The following is a 17,101-nucleotide window of genomic DNA, read 5'->3' on the forward strand; positions in this document are numbered from 1 at the left end:
ATTGAATCCATCCCAAGGCCAGATGACACAGCAGGAAGAGGAGTTTGAGGCAAACAGAAGCTATAGAGGAGACCCTGTTCTCAGCAAGAACCAAGAACAACAAAAAGCTGGACAGGTGGCACAAGTCTGTAATGCCAGCAGTGAAGAACCATGGGCCAGCCTATCTGAACAGAAAAAGAAAAGCCAGTCATGAGTGAAGAGAACCACACTTGGAGATGCCTCTTCCCAGCTGCCAACCCCTCTGCTTTGAAGCCATAGCTACAAAATCTCTTACAGCCTCAGTTTCTCATTTCTTTTGTTTCAAGATAGTCTCACTCTGCAATCCAGAATGGCCTGGAACTCACTATGAAGCCCAGGTTAACCTCAAACTTTAGGCAGTCCCTGCCTGAGAGCTTAAAGGAGTAAGCGTCCACATATGGTTATTTGTCCCATCTTTAAAAGTGTTTTCTTACCAGGTATGTGATGGGGATGTCCTTCTGTATGTATGTTTCTCTTACTGGTAGATGAATAAAACACTGATTGTCCAGTAGCCAGGCAGGAAGTATATGTGGGGCTACCAAATAAGGAGAATGCTGGAGAGAAGCAGAGAGAATCTATATAGCTGCCAGAGGAATGACATGCCAGATTACTGGTAAGCCACAGCCTTTGGCAATACATAGTTTAATAGGGGTTAATAATTAAGAGAGACCTAGCCAGTAAGAAGCCTGAGTCAAAGGCCAACAGTTTAATAATTAATATATCTCTGAGTGCTTATTTGGGGCTAATCAGCTGAGGTACCAGGTGGGACAGAAACACTGACAAAAGGTATGATGGTGTACAACTTCAATCCCAGCACTCGGGAGGCAGAGGCAAGCAGATCTGTGAGTTCAAAGCCAGCCTGTCCAATAGAGTGAGTTCCAGGACAAGCAAAAAAGAAGTGTTTTCTTTCCTGTAATCTCACAAAGCCTCTGAATATAATATTTTTTATTCACTAGCTATTTTTTGGGTGCCCCGTATATATGAATAGCCTTCCTGCTATATGAAATAAATCAAAGTTCATGGGGCTTAGAACATGGGTAAGAAATGACTTTAAACTTTTGATTTCTAATGATGTACTTCAGGGAAGTACTTCCCTACTCTTCAAGAATACATACATACACAATTATTTCCAACTATTGATAAGTACAGCAAAAAATTAAAAAGTATGATTAATATTATAGAGTGATGGATGGCATGCTGCTATTTTAGATAGGCAAGGGGGAGGATAAGATGTTGAAATTGGAGAACATATCAGAAGAAATTTAAGAACAGGATACAGAAATACACACAGTAAGAGACTGAGATATAACTCAGTGGCAGAGCACTTGCCTAGCACTCACAAGACCTCCAGAGTTCGAGTTCCAGCACAGAAAACACAGGAAAGAGAGGAATGTGTGTTTATGATATCCCTGTTCATCTGCAAAGAGATTAAAGCAACCTAACACATTAGGGATTCAGAACCACAGATATGGCTCAGTGGACAAAGGTGGCTATTGATGGAATGCACGCAGAACAGGGAAAACTGCTCCAGTGAGTTTTCCTCTGACCTCCACATAAAAACTGTGGCATGTATTCACACGTATGCACACAAAATAAATTAAAAATATGTAATTAAAGCATTAGATGCCAGTTAAGTAAGTCTAAAAATCAAATGGTCTATAGAGTTAAATGAATGGCAGCAATACGCACTAAGTCATTCCAGCACTGAAAATCACACTTGGTGAACAGTGCCAGCTACAAAGAGATGGTAGCCACTGGAGTCCTTCAGAAAGCTCATTTTAACTCAATCTCAATTTTAGTTATGGAAAAGCTGTGAGAAGCTGTACAGAATCCCACTTCTCAGTGCCATTGCTGAGGAGAAGATGGCATCCAGGAGCTGAAGAAAATGTACTATTGAGTGTTCTCTTTCCAGAATCTCCACCATAGGTCAATGTCACAGAGGTGCTATTGCCCTCTAGCTTTGTATGCTGGCTTTGGTCAGCCTTTCAGGAAAGCTGCCACCCTGCCCAACCCCTCTAGTTCAACACAGCTTCTGAAACACACTGTAACAATCCTAGTCACTTTCCAGAACCAGGAGCGGGGCAGCAGAACTTTATATGATAGTCACCACTTTTGCACTCACCACTGCCAAAACCAAGGACAAAGAACCATGACATTCCACCACCTGTGACGTCACCTCTCTCACCTACAGCCCATCAGCTATTTCCTAGCATTCCATTCCTACCCATATCAGAGTGGCCAGGCACACCTTAACCACATTCCTGCCTTAACCACAAGGCATTCTCAGTACATCTGAATGTCAAACTCCCATCTGTTCTTTCAAAAGCCAAATTAAATTCCACTGTAGGAGCCTAGGGGGTGGAGGTGACTCAGACCTATCATCTCAGCAACCACTGGACTGGGTCAGAAGGGTTGTGAATCCCAGGTGAGCTTTTGCTTCATAACCACCTCAAAAGACCAAACAACTAAAATTAAGGTTTAAAAAAAAAATTAAATCAGTTGATGAAGATCGCCTTCTGTCTATATGTTTCTCTCATTGGTTTGACCAATAGAGGTAGGAAGATAGGTGGAACTAGGAGATGAGGAGAATTCTGGGAAAGGTAGGCAGAGAGAGGAGGAGCCTTGGAGAGGAGGAGCCTTGAACAGACGCCATGTAGCCGCCAAAAAAAGTAACAGATCCAAGCATTCTCTGGTAAGGCAAGAGCAGGTAGAAATACATAGATTTATAGAAATTAGTTAATAATTAAGACAGAGCTATCCAATAAGAATCCCTAGCCATTGGCCAACAGTTTTATAATTAATGTAAGCCTTTGTGTGCTTATTTGGGGCTGGAGCGGCAGTGGGACCTGGAGGAACAAGAAACTGCAGCAATAAAACATCAGTTCTCTGACATTTCTATATCCATTGACTTTTATTTTGAAAGTGGCTGGCAAATTTAACTGTGTTTTTTAACTTAAAACACATGTTATCAAGTGGTGGTGGCACATGCCTTTAATTCCAGAACTCAGAAACAGAGGCAGGCAGATCTCTGTGAATTCAAGGCCAGCCTGGTCTACAAAAGCAAGTTCCAGGACAGGCTCCAATGATAAAGAGAAAAAAAAAAAAGGGGGGGGGGGAATGGAAAGATGGCTCAGTGGGTAAGAACACTGGCTGGTCTTCCAGAGGTCCTGAGTTCAATAGTTCAATTCCCAGCAACGACATGGTAGCTCACAACCATCTGCAATGAGATCTTGTGCCATCTTCTGGCTTGCAGGTATACATGCAGACAGAACACTGTATATATAATAAATAAATCTTTTTTTTAAAAAATCATGTTATAAATTACTGCTACATGTGAGGTTGTATTGACAGCTCAGCAGTCAAAAACACTCAGTGATTTTGAAGAGGACCCAGCCTTGGTTCTTACTGATCCAGGTTGCAAACGCTTGGTGCACATACATTTAAGCAAAAAACTCATACATATGAATTAAAACAAATCTTACACATGACAACCTGGCTGCAATCACAAACAGTGCATTGAGACCAAATGATTCTTTTGTATATGAACAAAAGTCAGGGTCTTATGTGTCCTAGGCTGGTCTCAAATAACAGATAACCTTAAACTCCTCATTCTCCTTCCTCCCTCTGCTGAGTGCTAAGTTTATGAGCATGAACCAATGTGAACTTGAGGTGCTGGGGATGAAATCCATGGGCCTGGTACACACAACAGGCAAGTCCAACCCCATCCCTGAGATGATTCCATTGTAATCAGGGAATTTTAGGAACAGACAAGAATAATTTCTGTTAATAGTCATGAGGGTAACCAGAGTGGGAAGATGCAGCGTCTGGTGCACGCTGGAGAGATCCCTCTTTTTCTGAGGACAGATACACAGTTGTATACGTACTTGGATACTGAAAATCCACTGTAGTGTGAGACTGTAATCACAGCACAGAGGCAATAGTACACTTAGACTTCACAGTGAGATCCTGTCTTTTTAAAAGGGGGAGGCAGGTAGCTTAGCAGTGAAGAAATGCTTCCTGTTGTTTCAAAGGATCCAGGTTTGATTCTCAAAGCAGTCCACAGTTATCAATTACTCCAGTTTCAGGGGATTCAATGTTCTCTTTTGACATCAAAAAGTACCACACACGCGCGCGCACGCACACACACACACACACACTCACACACACACACACACAGTATACATACAATAAAGAAATCTTTAAAAGAGAAAAGGGAAAAAAAGGGAGGGAGTATTGGCTCAGTAGTACTCTACCACTAACAAGACTCTGGGCTCGCATCACAGCAGCACACATACAGAAGAATCTGTGGGTCACTAACCTATGACTTGAACACAATACTGTTTTTTCTTGTTTGTTTTCCTTTTTGGTTTTATTCAAGACAGGGTTTCTCTGTGTAGTGCTGGCTGTTCTGGAATTTACTCTTCAGACTAGACTGACCTCAAACTCAGAGATCTACCTGCCTCTGCCAGATGCTGGAATTAAAGGTATGGGCCACTACCACCTAACTTTGGACACAATATTGTATCTATAGTAAAGATGTTATTTACTGGTTTGTTTAGAGATTGTATCTCACAATGCAGCTCTGACTGGCCTACAGCTCTCTGTAGAGAGCAGGCTGACCTTAAACTAAGAAAACTGCCTCTTGAATGCTGGGATTAAAGGTGTGTGCCACCTTTACTATTGCCTCTGTGACCCTTTCCTCTTTTTAAAGTAGGACTTGGTAGCATATACCTATAACCCCAGAACTTTGGAGGCAAAATCAAAGATTTGGAAGTTCAAGATCATTCTCAGCTACATATTAAGTCCAACCGGGGCTACATGAGACTCTATAGAACGAGAGATATAAGTGAAGAGAGAGGGAGCAGAGGTAAGGAAGGAGGGATTGTTTTCAATTACTTTCCCTCTGTTTGTGCTAAAACCTACCACAGTACAGTCTGCAGCCCCAGAAGCTGCTTAGGCTTCTGGGGTCTCCAAATTAAACATTTGATTCCTGGCCTTCCTGACACACTTGACACCTACTTCAGCCTTCTGCCAGCAGTCTTGCCTTGCCAGTCAGCGTTAAAGCCTTCAGGACCCTGCACATGTTCACCCAATACTGTTTTTGTTGCTAGCCTGTGCAGGCCCCACAGCAAAGGAAGCCTTTGGCCACACCTCTCCAGTTAAGGTAGGTGAGAGCAGAGTGCCTGGAAGGATGGAATCTTCCTAGACCCTTTTAAAGTCAGGGTTGTTCTCCACCTTGAGAAATGGCTACAAGAAGAGGCAACCTGATACCCAGGAAAGAGACTCCACATGAGCATGGACTTTACAGAGCCACTAAGCAGCTGGAAGTATCTCACTTCTCTGGGTAGTAAAGCTACCTGAATGCCTTTAAAAATAAAACAAGGGGTTGTGAGAGACTTTGTTTTCTATCTAAGGTAGTTCACTGATAAGGGCCCAAACATCCTAAACCTCCCTTGTCCTCCTTTTTGCTGATTAGATAATAGAGTCAGATTTTCAAGTTAAGATCCCAGTGGGATGAGATGCAGTCACCCCCATTACAGGAATGAAAGGCAGCATTGTGGCTCACTCTGCTCACTAGTAGTTTGGGTTCTGGAGCACCTTTTTCTGCAAAAAGAAACTGCCTTGCAATGTCACTTTCACTTTGTTCCTTTGTGAAAAACCAAGATTATTATTCTCTCACAAGGCTCACAGACAGAGGTGAGTTCAGCATACACGTTATACATACACATACAATAATAATATTAAAAACAATTTAAAGAAAATAAGTGTGGTAGGGCATGCTTAAGTTCGATCTGGACTAAGTAGTAAAAATCAATCTTGAAAAACATAAAACAGGCTGGACCTTTAATCCCAGCACTAAGGAGTTAGAGGTAGGAGAATATGAGTTCAAGGCCAGTACTACCTACATAGTAAATTCTGGGACAAACAGGGCTATGTAGGAAGAGATCCTGTCTCGAAAGCAAAAACAAACAAACAAACAAAAAAGCATAAATAAGTTGGATAAGAATTGTAGTGAGCCCTGGTAGCTGTCACCTAAGAAAGAGGTATCAACTGTTAAAGTCTATCTCACACAAAGCACAGCATGGTGGGTCACAGAGTGGGGGTGGCTGTAGTTTAGTTGGATGAGTGCTTACATAGAGCTCATGTTCTGGGTTTAATCAACAGCACTACCTAAAACCAGGTGAGGTGGTTCAAACCTACAATCTCAGCACTCTGAAGTGGCTTCAAGAAAGAGTTCAAAGCCATCCTCCGATACTTACTAACTTTGAAGCCAGCCTACACTACATGAAACTCTACCTCAAAATAAAAAGGGTATGGTGGCATGTGCCTTCATCCCACCACTGGGAGAGGAAAGGTAGGCAAATCCCTATGAGTTCCAGGCCAACCAGGGCTACATAGTGAAACCCTATCTCAAAACAAAATGTTTGAGCACAGGCCTTTAATCCCAGCACTTTGGAGGCAGAGATAGGTTTATCTCTTTGAGTTTGAGGCCAGCCTGATCTACAGAGGTCTTACAGGACAGTCAGGGCTACATAGTGAAACCTTGAATGACATAAACCACTATTTACAAATGCAGTCATCCTAAATCCAAATAGCCATCAGGATATCTTGTTGTTTTGCTCTATAAACCTGTAAACTTTCTCAGATATACAAAACTACATACAAATTACAATATGAAGTTTTCGTAAGCTTGAAAATTTTTTGAGAACACATAAAAATATTAATTTTTTTTCCTCCAAACATTTTTGTTCTGTACCTGCCTGTCTGTGTGCTAGGCTCTAATATTTGCCAGCCTTTGGAGGTGTCACCTCCAAATGCTATATATTTACAGCTGAAGACTAATCTTTCAAGCTAGGCTTGGTAGGAGGCAGAGGCAGCATGCTCACAAACACCTGAGGCTGGCAAGGGCCAAGACCAGGGAAAGAGAGGAGAGGGGTTCTTATCTTGGTTTTTCATTTGTTTGTTTGTGAGACAGGGTCTTTAATAGCCCAGGCTGGCCTCAAACTCAGCATGTAACTGAAACTGGCTTAGAAACTATCTTCCTGCCTCTACCTATAATTCAGAGATCAGAGGCTTAGGGCCACCAAACCCAGCTGACAAACCTTTTAAGTGACATTTTATCTACCTTTATCCCTGTTTTGCATCTTTTTGTAACAATGCTGCCAACTTGAAGAATGTCCAAAGTATACTTTTAATTTGGTTCCAGTGTTTAAACCAGCAAGGACTCAGACTCACTGTGCACATCTTTTTGGCTGCAATGATCCTTGAGTAACATGGAAATAATTAAGATGCTTGCTGGATAGGCTTACTGAGGCTTTCTGGCTGCCAGCTCAGCTCCCGGTTCAATGAGAGTCTGTCACAAAGCATGATAGAAAAGGGCACTGGATGTCCTTTGGCACTGACAAACACATGTGCAGGATCACCACACACACACACACACACACACACACACACACACACACACACACACACACGAAAGAACAGTGAGTAGCTGGGCAGTGGTGCTACACACTTCAGTCCTAGTAGTACTTGTGAGGTAGAGACCGGCAGATATCAGAGTTTGAGGCCAGCCTGGTCTACAGAGCAAGTTTGCAAGTTCCAGGACAAGGCTACACAGAGAAACCCTCTTTTGAAAAAAATGAAAGAAGGAGAATAGAGAAAGAGAAGAACAGTGAGCTGTTCGTTCATAAATGTCTATGATTTACAAAGGGAAAGTTTTCAGGTTCCTAGTATTGTTTAAACTAATACTAAAGGAACTAATTTCGCACACTGCTAAGGTGTTTATGAGACTTTTGAATATGATTCTCCTCCAAAGCAGAATTTCAGTTCTTGAGTGCTGACATTTTGAGACAGATAATTCTTTGTTGTGCTGTGCTCTGTTTTCTGTCCCTCCTCCCAGACACAATGACAGAAAATGTTTCTGTTTCAGGACATAGCATATGCCCCCAGGGAGAATAGCTAAATGGCCCTCAGAGGGGCTGAAAATTTAAATAGAAAGTTGCAGCCTGGAAATCAGGGAGGAGCCCTGATTTTCATTGCTCCGGAAGTGGAAGGAGGTCAGGCATGCAGAGCCACTGACTATAAAAGAGCAGTCTCAAAAAAGGCAAAGACTAACTAACACACACAGGTGCCATTGCTGTCTATGTGGAAACAAGGTTTGTTCAGTTGTGATGCATACCAGCCTCAGCCACAGGACGACACATTTCCTCATATGAGAACACACCCCTTCCTATACCACAATCAGAGCTACTTTATAATTATTTTTAATTTGTATTCATGTATGCATGTGAGTGTGCAGATGCCTGTGGGAGACAGAAGATGCTCCGGGGCTATACTGAGAGGCCTATTGTGAGCCATTCTGCATGGGTGCTGTGAACCAACAGCCACTGCCACCATTACCATCATCATCACGGTATGTTGTGCATGATGGGGGAAGGCACACATGTCATGCACACATATGGAGTCAGTGCTCTTCTTCCACCTTTACATGGGTCCCATGATCAAATTCCCACACACTTCCTCTCATTTGTAGAAGACACACTCCTGCACAAGTCAGTCAAGGTTGAGTAAGATGTCTCAGTGGGTAAAGATGTTTACTGAGCAAGACTAAAAGTATAAGGAGAAGACTAGCTCCAAATAGTTGTCCTCTGACTCTACATGAGTGTGCATTCTGGTGTGTGTATACACACACACACACACACACACACACACACACACACACAAACATACCCCCCAATAATTTTTGAAGGGTCAGTGGTAGCTTTTGTCTTTCAGTAGGTTGTTATATTGGACAGGAGATACATAGGCAGGGAATATGTCAAGATGTATGCTTGCCCAAGATTGAACCTGATGGTAAACGTGATGAATTGTGGGGTCTGCCTTTTTTATAAGTCCCCACAAAACATGACTCATGGCCATTTCCTATGAACCCAGGTATGGACCTGGCCAGTATTTTATTAAAGCTAGCTTCACATTTGGTTTTAAATCATGGTAGTGGCCTTATTTTTGTCAATGGGATTAACATTTTCTAGATGCCACCAACAAGATTCAGACCACCCACTCACAAGTTCTAAAGCTAGACCTTCACACCTGAACTCCATGGCTGAGAGGCCACTTCACAAAGCACAAACTTTGAGACATTCCAAAGGTCAAAGGCTGTCTTTGGTTCAGAGAGTGAACTTCTGTGCTGAGAAAAGCAGCAAGCATCTACAGAAGCCACCTGGTGAGTCACAGATATCTATTCTGTAGGATCCCTAGATGGGATATGGAGGAGGTTGAATAGGACCTCAATATTCTCCCTTGAAGGGCAAATAGTGAGATGTCACTGGCCTGCCTGTTTTTGGTTGAATGGAAAGTTTTGTCCATCTATTTCATGCAGAAAGCTTTGTCTGTATTTTTCATACTTGGACAGGTCTGTGTTTTCTGGTGTGTCTGTAAGTTTTGTTGTAAAATGTATGAAGCATGAAGGGTGGCCACATGTTCTGTTTCTGGCTGTTCTTCTTTGAGTATAGGAGTTTTCTGTGTTTCTTGGTTATATTTTTGCTGTCTCTGTTGCCCCCAGCCACCATGGCTGTGTTTATAGCCAGAACTCAGAAATTACCACTAAACTGTCTGGTCACTGGATTTGGGTTAGCAGGAATTCAGATGTCTTTTGGGTGTAGCTAACATTGAAGTAGTTATTCTTCTATATTATTGGAAAGCTGGCCCTTTTGTTGGGTTATGGCTCTCCTTTCTCCAGGCCCAAACCTAACTTAAAAGTTTCTTCTCTGTCCTATGTCAGCCAAGTCACCCAACATTGTGACAGGGAGAAGAAAGCAAAACGGAACAGCCAAAACTTAGAGTTGCTTTATGTGAACATTCTATATCTCAAGATTTATGTTTAGTTTGTTTTACTGGGTATGGTTAAAAAATCTCTAAAATCTGTGGGAAAAAATAAAAAGTTAACTTAAAACTTATAATAGGAAGCCAGGCACTAGTGGCACATGCCTTTTATCCCAGAAATCTCTAGAGGCAGAGGCAAATGGGTCTCTCTGAGTTTAAGGACAGCCTGATCTACAGAGCTAGCTAGTTCCAGAACAGCCAAGGCTATACAGAGAAACAAACAAACAAACAAACAAATAACTTGTAATATAGGGTTGACCTTTAAAAATCTATGAATAGGTAATCTTAGAGGAACCATATAACATAATTTCATTTTGGAATATAAGCAATACATGCCTTGACATCTTTAGGCAGCCAATTGTTTGAGGGTTGGAGTGGGTAGATGTCATGCAACTTCAACACCATCTTTGACAGCCATCTTTGCTAGCATTAGAGAAGACGGATCTCATGTCTTGATGAAAGGTGACCATGTGACATGGACCAACCAAGGAGGCAACAAAAGGTCTCCACAAAATTTTGGATTAGGATGGATTTTTATATGATAATTTCTGTTCTGAAAACAAGGTTTATGAAAGATAGGATTGAAAACAATGCATGCTTAGTAAGGTTTTAAAGCTGCACCTCCATGCATTCATATCCAGCAAGAATGTACTTTGCTGGAAGTAAAACTTTGTAACATTAGAGTCACCCAGGTAGTATCCTGTTTGAGAAAAATGAATGGGTCATGGAGAAAAGCTGAGGCTGGCAAGTGAGTGGAAGGGTTAGAATGGACCAAAGCACTTTTGGAGATGCCTATTCCATGTGACAATCACTAGAAATACCAGCTGCAACAAAATGGAACCAAATGGGATCTAGAAAACAGGCTGTATATGCTGCCAAGGGTAGACAGAAGGGTGACCCAAGCCCTTTGGGAAAGCCCAAAGGATAGTAAAGGAATCCCAGACATTGCACATTAAATTATTTGCACTAGTGGAGGGTGATTTTGCCTTGTGAAGATTACAGTTATGCCATGTGTCTTCCCTGCTGAAGTAAAAAAAGTACTTTATTTCCTGATATTGCAATAACACACAGTTGACAGATTATAAATGTTTTTAAGAAGAAATTTAGAGTCTCACAGAAAATTTAGGTTAAAACAATTGGGTATTTTTTTTTTTAAGGTACAGCTTTTAAAATTATTTAACCTTATAATACCATAGGACATTCTTAGTTTATAAAACTTTTCATAGAAGGGTTAACAGTTAGGGCCACAGCTATGAGCACCAAAAAATAAACACCAGAAACTGAAATATTTCTAACTTATGATGCCATTAGAAAAATGACCTAAACAGTGTGGCAAAGAGCTTGGAGCCGTTCTCACCCTGTTTGTTTCAACCCTTTGATGGTTGAGACCTTTTCACAGGGGTAGCCTAGGACTACCTGCATGTTGGATGTTTGCATTGCAATTCCTAACAATGGCAAAACCACAGTTGTGACATGGCAGTGACAGTGATTTTAGGGTTGGTGGTCACTACAACATGGGGAATTTTCTGAAGGGTCACAACATTACAAAGGTGGAAAACCACTGGCTTAGAGAATGCCCCTCTTTACCTGAGACTTAAGAATGTATGTCTAGCCTCCTTATCTTTGCTAACTTTAAGCTTCAGCTGTTTTGATAAACTGAGTTATATCAAAAAACTGTTATATTCTGTGATGGTGTTTTATACAAGGATTATGAAAGACTCCAGTCTCTCTGCAGACTGTATTTACAAAGATTTGTTTTGACACTGATTTATTTATCTTTATTTTATACGCCTGCCTAGATGTCTGTTTGAGGGTGAGGTATAAGTCTGCTCAGCTGTTTTATAGACAGCTGTTATCGACTTTTTCTACAATGTGGATTTCAGTACAGATTACAGGAGATGTCTAAAGCTTTTATCTCTTTTTGTAATTGAAAATCTGTGTATGCTTCAGGGAGCCAATGATGTCACAAGTCTTGTATCCACCTGCTACAGGTCAAAGGGATTCCAAATAAGTACAGCCTAAGTTTCCCCACATGACTGTTCCTGAGGGTAGGATTTCTCTCCTGGTCTTGGGACTCCTTCCATTCCCCAATTTCAGAACTATGGGCCTGAAAGTTCCAAATGTAAGATTGTCCTTTAAGTTCCTAAACTTTAACTTCCGTCCCTAGTCTATATCAGATTTCCACTTGCGTGACAGACAAACACCATCCAGGAAACAGCTGCTGACTACAACCTGCTCCAAAGGACTGCCAGCCCTGGTGTGCTTGCTCCCTGTCTCTTCAGCTGGCTCAGCTGGCCCTTGACAACAACATCCTAGTTTCAGCAGGAAGTAGCTACAGAAGGCAATGTCTCACCCCATGTCTTCAACCAGGCTAGAGTGTTAGAGCAAAAGGAAACTCCCTGGCACAGTGGAAGAAATGGCTATTGGCTACCAGGGAAGGCACCTGTTAAAACCAATCAGATCCAGACCTATCAACAGGGAGATACATTTGCTAAAATAGTTCTACAATATGATAGGCAATTGGTCTGCTTTATGCAGAAGGAAGTATTATTCAGTTTTAACAACAACAACAAAAAAAGTTATTTCTCTACAAACCATTCAGGAATCATTAGAAATAATCTGACTGCCCTCAAAAAGCATTGCAAAAAAAAAAAAATAGACCTCAGATGGAATAAATTCTCATTTCCCAGGCTCCTCCTAGATCATACTCTATGTCAGCTTTCATAGGGCCTTTGGCCCTTCTGTTTCTGCTAAGTACAGTTGCCTCTTGCATCACTGATGCCTTAACTAAGTGATAATTTCTATCTGATGGTTATTAGATCCCAATATAAACACATATCCATCACAGAGTCAAGGATTTGACTCAGGATACAACTCAAGGGTGGAAAGTGAGAACCAAAGTTAAGTGCCAGAGACTACTGTTTATGCTCCCACTTCCCTAAGCAAGCTTGTTTGACCCATCTGCACAGTATGTGCTTGATCATGTGGGTGGGAGGAAATCGTCAGCATGTACACTTGCCCTTGATTGGAATGTAGGCAGGAGGTATATGGGCAGGAAATACACCAGGATATATGTTTGCCCCTGATGGGAAATGTGGTGAATTTTACAGTTTAATCTTCTCTTCTCCAGTTCATTCATTCTTTATAGAATCCAGTCAGCTGATTTAAACAGAGCTGAAAATTACATTTTGGGGCAGGCTTATAATTTCAGCACTTACCAAGCAAAAACTCTGGAATCTTGAGCTTCTATTCAGCCTGGATTAAGATAAATTATTAAGGCTGGGCAAGGTGGCATACACCTTTAATCCCAATATATTCAGGAGGCAGAGACAAAAGGATCTTTGTGAGTTCAAGGTCGATGTGGTCTACAAATGGATTTCCAGGTAGCCAGGACTACAAAGAGAGCCCTTATTCAGTAACTAAGTAAATCATATCACAATCAAATCTTCAGGTATTTGGATAATTCCCAACAATGTTGGCTAAGGACAAAGACAAGATATCTGAGGTAAAATGGAGGGGGGGGATAATTTTTTTTTTTTTTTTTTTTTTGTTAGAGTTTGGTATGTCCTGAAAGGGCCTTGTGATAAGCTGCCTCCCCATGACAGGGAATTAATTTTCAAAAGGGAAGAAGAGTTTTCAGATCCCAAAGGGACCGTTCAAAGACCTGAGATAGAAATAGAACTGTTTAACATGGCCCTGAGACATCAGCCAGGCCAGACACAGAATATGGACTCAGGAAAAGGTAACTGAAGGACCAGAAGTCGACAAGGTCTAAATTATATATTCCCTACCCCTCTGGCTGTGTCATACAAGCCAAGTGGCTCTGATGCAACCTTTACCAGGCACACACAGTTCAAAGAACTCTAGGCTGGAGCCTGTAAAACAAGTTTGTTTGTTACACAGACGTTTCCCTTTTCTCTGGGCCAGATCTTGTCTGGGTCTCCAGGCCTGCTCTTCTTCCCTTGGCCCTAGGGAAACTGTCTTCCCAGACTCAACTTTTCCAGCTTCCTTGCTCTCCCACTGGGCCTGGAGCCATTGGCAAAGATTGAGTTTTTGTGACTAGCTCATTTTAAGTACAAAGACAAACTGGAAAAAAAAAAAAAGCCACAGATTGTGCAGGAAGCCACAACAGACCCAACTAACCCAGTCTAAAGAAAATGCAGTAATCTAAGCACTCATGTGCACACACATAATTGAAAAAAAAAAAAAATATATATATATATATATATATATATATATATATATATATATTTTAAATCTAAGACAATGTCCCTCCCAGGTTAGTCCTGGATCCCCAAGTATCCAATAGGCCACACCCACCCTTCCCCCCAACCCAGTGGCCTCAGCAAAAGGCAGGCTCTGGCTGGCCTAGTTCCAAGCTTTCAAAACTTTCAGTTTCTCTTCACAGCAAGAAACCCTACCTCACCCAACCCCAGGCAGCCAAAAGTTGTAAAATCAGGATGGCGCATCTCAAGGAAGTGACCCACTGGAGCTATTGTCCCTGAGTTCCCCAACTCCCAGCCCCTACACTCAAAGGCTACACTGGACTCCATTGCAACTGGGGCACTGCTTTTACCCAGAATCTCAACACCCACACTCCATCAACAACTCCAAAGACAGAGCCTGGTGTCATAAGCCCAGCCTGATCCCCAGTTAGAATTCCTCATAGCATTTACTGAATAAATCCAAATAAGAACACACACTTTCAGGCTGACGAGATGACTCAGGGGGTAAAGGGTTCATCTCAAATGCTGAATCCAAATCCCAGAAGTAGAAGGAAGGAGAGCTGACACACACCATACACACACTAAACCCCCATACTAAGCTTCTCAGAACGGGCTTAAATAACAGGTTTTCCTTTTCTATGAGTTTGTCAGAAAATATGACCAAGAAATATTAAAGTCATACACTCGATAGTATGTTTCAATGCTCAAGATAATGTCAAGGCCAGTTAGAAGTTCAAGGCCATCTTGGGCTTCATAGGGAAACCTGGGGAGGAGGAGGAGGGAGAGGAGGAGAAAAGGAAAAGGGAAAAAATGCCTGGGACATCAGGAAAGTTTCAGATGCTACACAACAGCAAAGCTGTATGGAGGATGATGGGAATGCAGGAAACATACTGAATCCCAGGCAGAAGTGATAGCTGACTGGGTTTCTGAATGAGCCCGGTACGGCTGAGTTCTGCCTTCCACTCTCTCTTCCTTGTGCCTTCGTGCTACACCAGAGGTCCCCATTCCTTAGTCTGTAGCTATTTAAGTAGAACGCCAGACCTTTCCCATTGCTTAGCCGAATACTCATGATTCAACTTTTTGCACGTGACGTACTTCACAGCTCCTCTACAGAATTCAAAATTAGTAATATACTTGCTTCGTTGAAAGTATCAATTACCACTCTCATCTTCCGGAGCTTTGTTAGAAACACAGGTCCTCAAACGCCCACCCCAGACCTGATTCAGCATCAGCATTTCCACCAGCTCATTCATCAATTCCAGTGTACATCACTGTGCATAAAGCACAGCGCTAGAGCGTCCTCAGGAAGGCAGAGCGGCTGCAAGATCTAAACAAGAGGTGGCCGCATGGAAAAAGCCCGCAGGAGACCAGCCAAGGCCCTCCAGTAAACACTGCAACCAGCATTCCCCGGGAGGAAAGTCATCTACTATGCTAATCCACCCTCGAGGTGGGGGGGTGGAGTGGGGGGGATGAGAAGCGGATGCTGGGAACTTGACCCCTTTTGAGCCGGCGGGAGTAGCAACAAGGGAGGTGTGAGTGCGCCTCTTCCTGGACCCAGCTACAAGAGGCCAAAGCTGACAAGACCAAGTTCCCGCCCCCTTCTGCTGTCACCCTGTCAAAACAAAGCCGTCCCGCGGCTTAGGGAGCCGAGCCCCCTACACGTGCATTTCCAACAGAAGACTTCAGGATGTCCGGAGCCCTCGGGGAAGAAGAACAGCAAGAAATCTGTCTTCAAACTGAGAAGTCCTCGCCGCCCGGGCTGTCACCATGCCCCAGACCTTATTTACACCCTAAACAGCCAGGATGACTCTTTCACTAAACAAGTAATGACACAATAATGACAGGACTGTCGCCGCGCGGCCATGGCCGCCAGGCGCCAAAGGACCAGGGCTTGGGGCTGTGTCCACTTCCCACCCCGCGCTCCGCCCCTTCGCTCCCGCAGAGCCAGAAGATTCCGGGACTCTCAGGCGCGCTCACTCCGGAACCCAGCTCCTCCTAGCGGGACACAGTGGGGAAGGCAAGCTCAGGGAGACACACTCAGATCCCCCACTCCAAAAAGATGCTTCCCAGCAGCGACTGGTTCACCACACCAAGCACAGTTCTGCTACCGGTGAAAGGTCTCCCGCGAACTCCTACAGAGCAACAAAGCCCCAGGGTAGCCCCGGCACTTGGAACCCAAAACTCGTCATTCCCAGAAGAGGGAGACCTGCAGATCTGGATGACCCCACCCCCACCCCCGCGGGACGCTGTGCAGGCCGCAACGGCGGAACGCGCGCAACGAGTGCAGCACTTCCGCGGTGCCCGCGGGAGGCCCGAGCGGGGTGGGGGAGGGGAGAGGAGGGGTCCGGGCCCAGCTGTGACCCCGCGATCGCGATCGAGCGCGTCCCAGCGGGTACCTTGCAGGCAGAGTACACGCCGAGTTTCTCCAGTTTCTTCGCCCGCGGAGCGGAACGCAGCTGCGCCTTCTTCACGGCGATCCGGGCCGAGCCGCCGCCTCCCGGTCCCTCGGCTGTGCCCGCCGCGGCCACGGCGGTCGCTGGCCCGCAGGAAGCAGAGCTCCCAGAGGCGGTGGCCAGGGTCCGGGGGGAGCCGTGCGGGGGCGCGGGCGGCAGTGCGGGGGGCCCGGCCCCGCCAGCCTCGGCCATGCCGCCCCGAGTATCACCCGCCGCAGCCAGGGTCCCCGCGGGTGCCGGTGGCGGAGCCGAGGCCCCCCCCCCTCCGCCCCGGCCGCCGCCCTGAGCCCTCCCCGCCCCCGCTGCTCTGCGCCGCTGGCGATCCCAGGCCCCGGAGCGGCCCGGGGTGGCTAGGACGCTAGCGGGCCTGAGCGCCCGGGCCGCGCTCTGCTCCCCTGGGCCTCCGGCATGTTGCTGGGACTGTGGCCACCCGCCTGGCGCGCCAGGGCCCGTGGGTGACCCGCGACCCGAGAGGCCGGGCCGCTGCAGCCTAGGCACCTGCCGCCCTGCGCTGCAGCGTTG

The 17,101-nt window shown here is 44.4% G+C and overlaps 1 protein-coding gene across 6 annotated transcripts in view; it reads right to left on the bottom strand.

Annotated features, from left to right (window-relative positions):
* Positions 1–16,796, bottom strand: part of Kat2b (lysine acetyltransferase 2B) — a 95,646-nt gene extending 78,850 nt beyond the window's left edge. For 2 of the 6 annotated variants that reach the window (XM_051204203.1, XM_051204207.1), the window contains exon 1: positions 16,523–16,786. In XM_051204203.1, the coding sequence (XP_051060160.1) occupies positions 16,523–16,771 (249 nt within the window). In that variant the 5' untranslated portion in view covers positions 16,772–16,786. Of the gene's footprint in view, positions 1–15,343; positions 15,395–16,522 lie in introns of those variants that run through there. The other 4 variants (XM_051204204.1, XM_051204206.1, XM_051204209.1 and 1 more) reach the window with 4 other exon arrangements.
* Positions 16,797–17,101: the final 305 nt, after the last annotated feature.

The sequence above is a fragment of the Phodopus roborovskii genome, unplaced genomic scaffold, assembly GCF_943737965.1.
Source record: "Phodopus roborovskii unplaced genomic scaffold, PHOROB, whole genome shotgun sequence".
Lineage (NCBI taxonomy): Eukaryota > Metazoa > Chordata > Mammalia > Rodentia > Cricetidae > Phodopus > Phodopus roborovskii.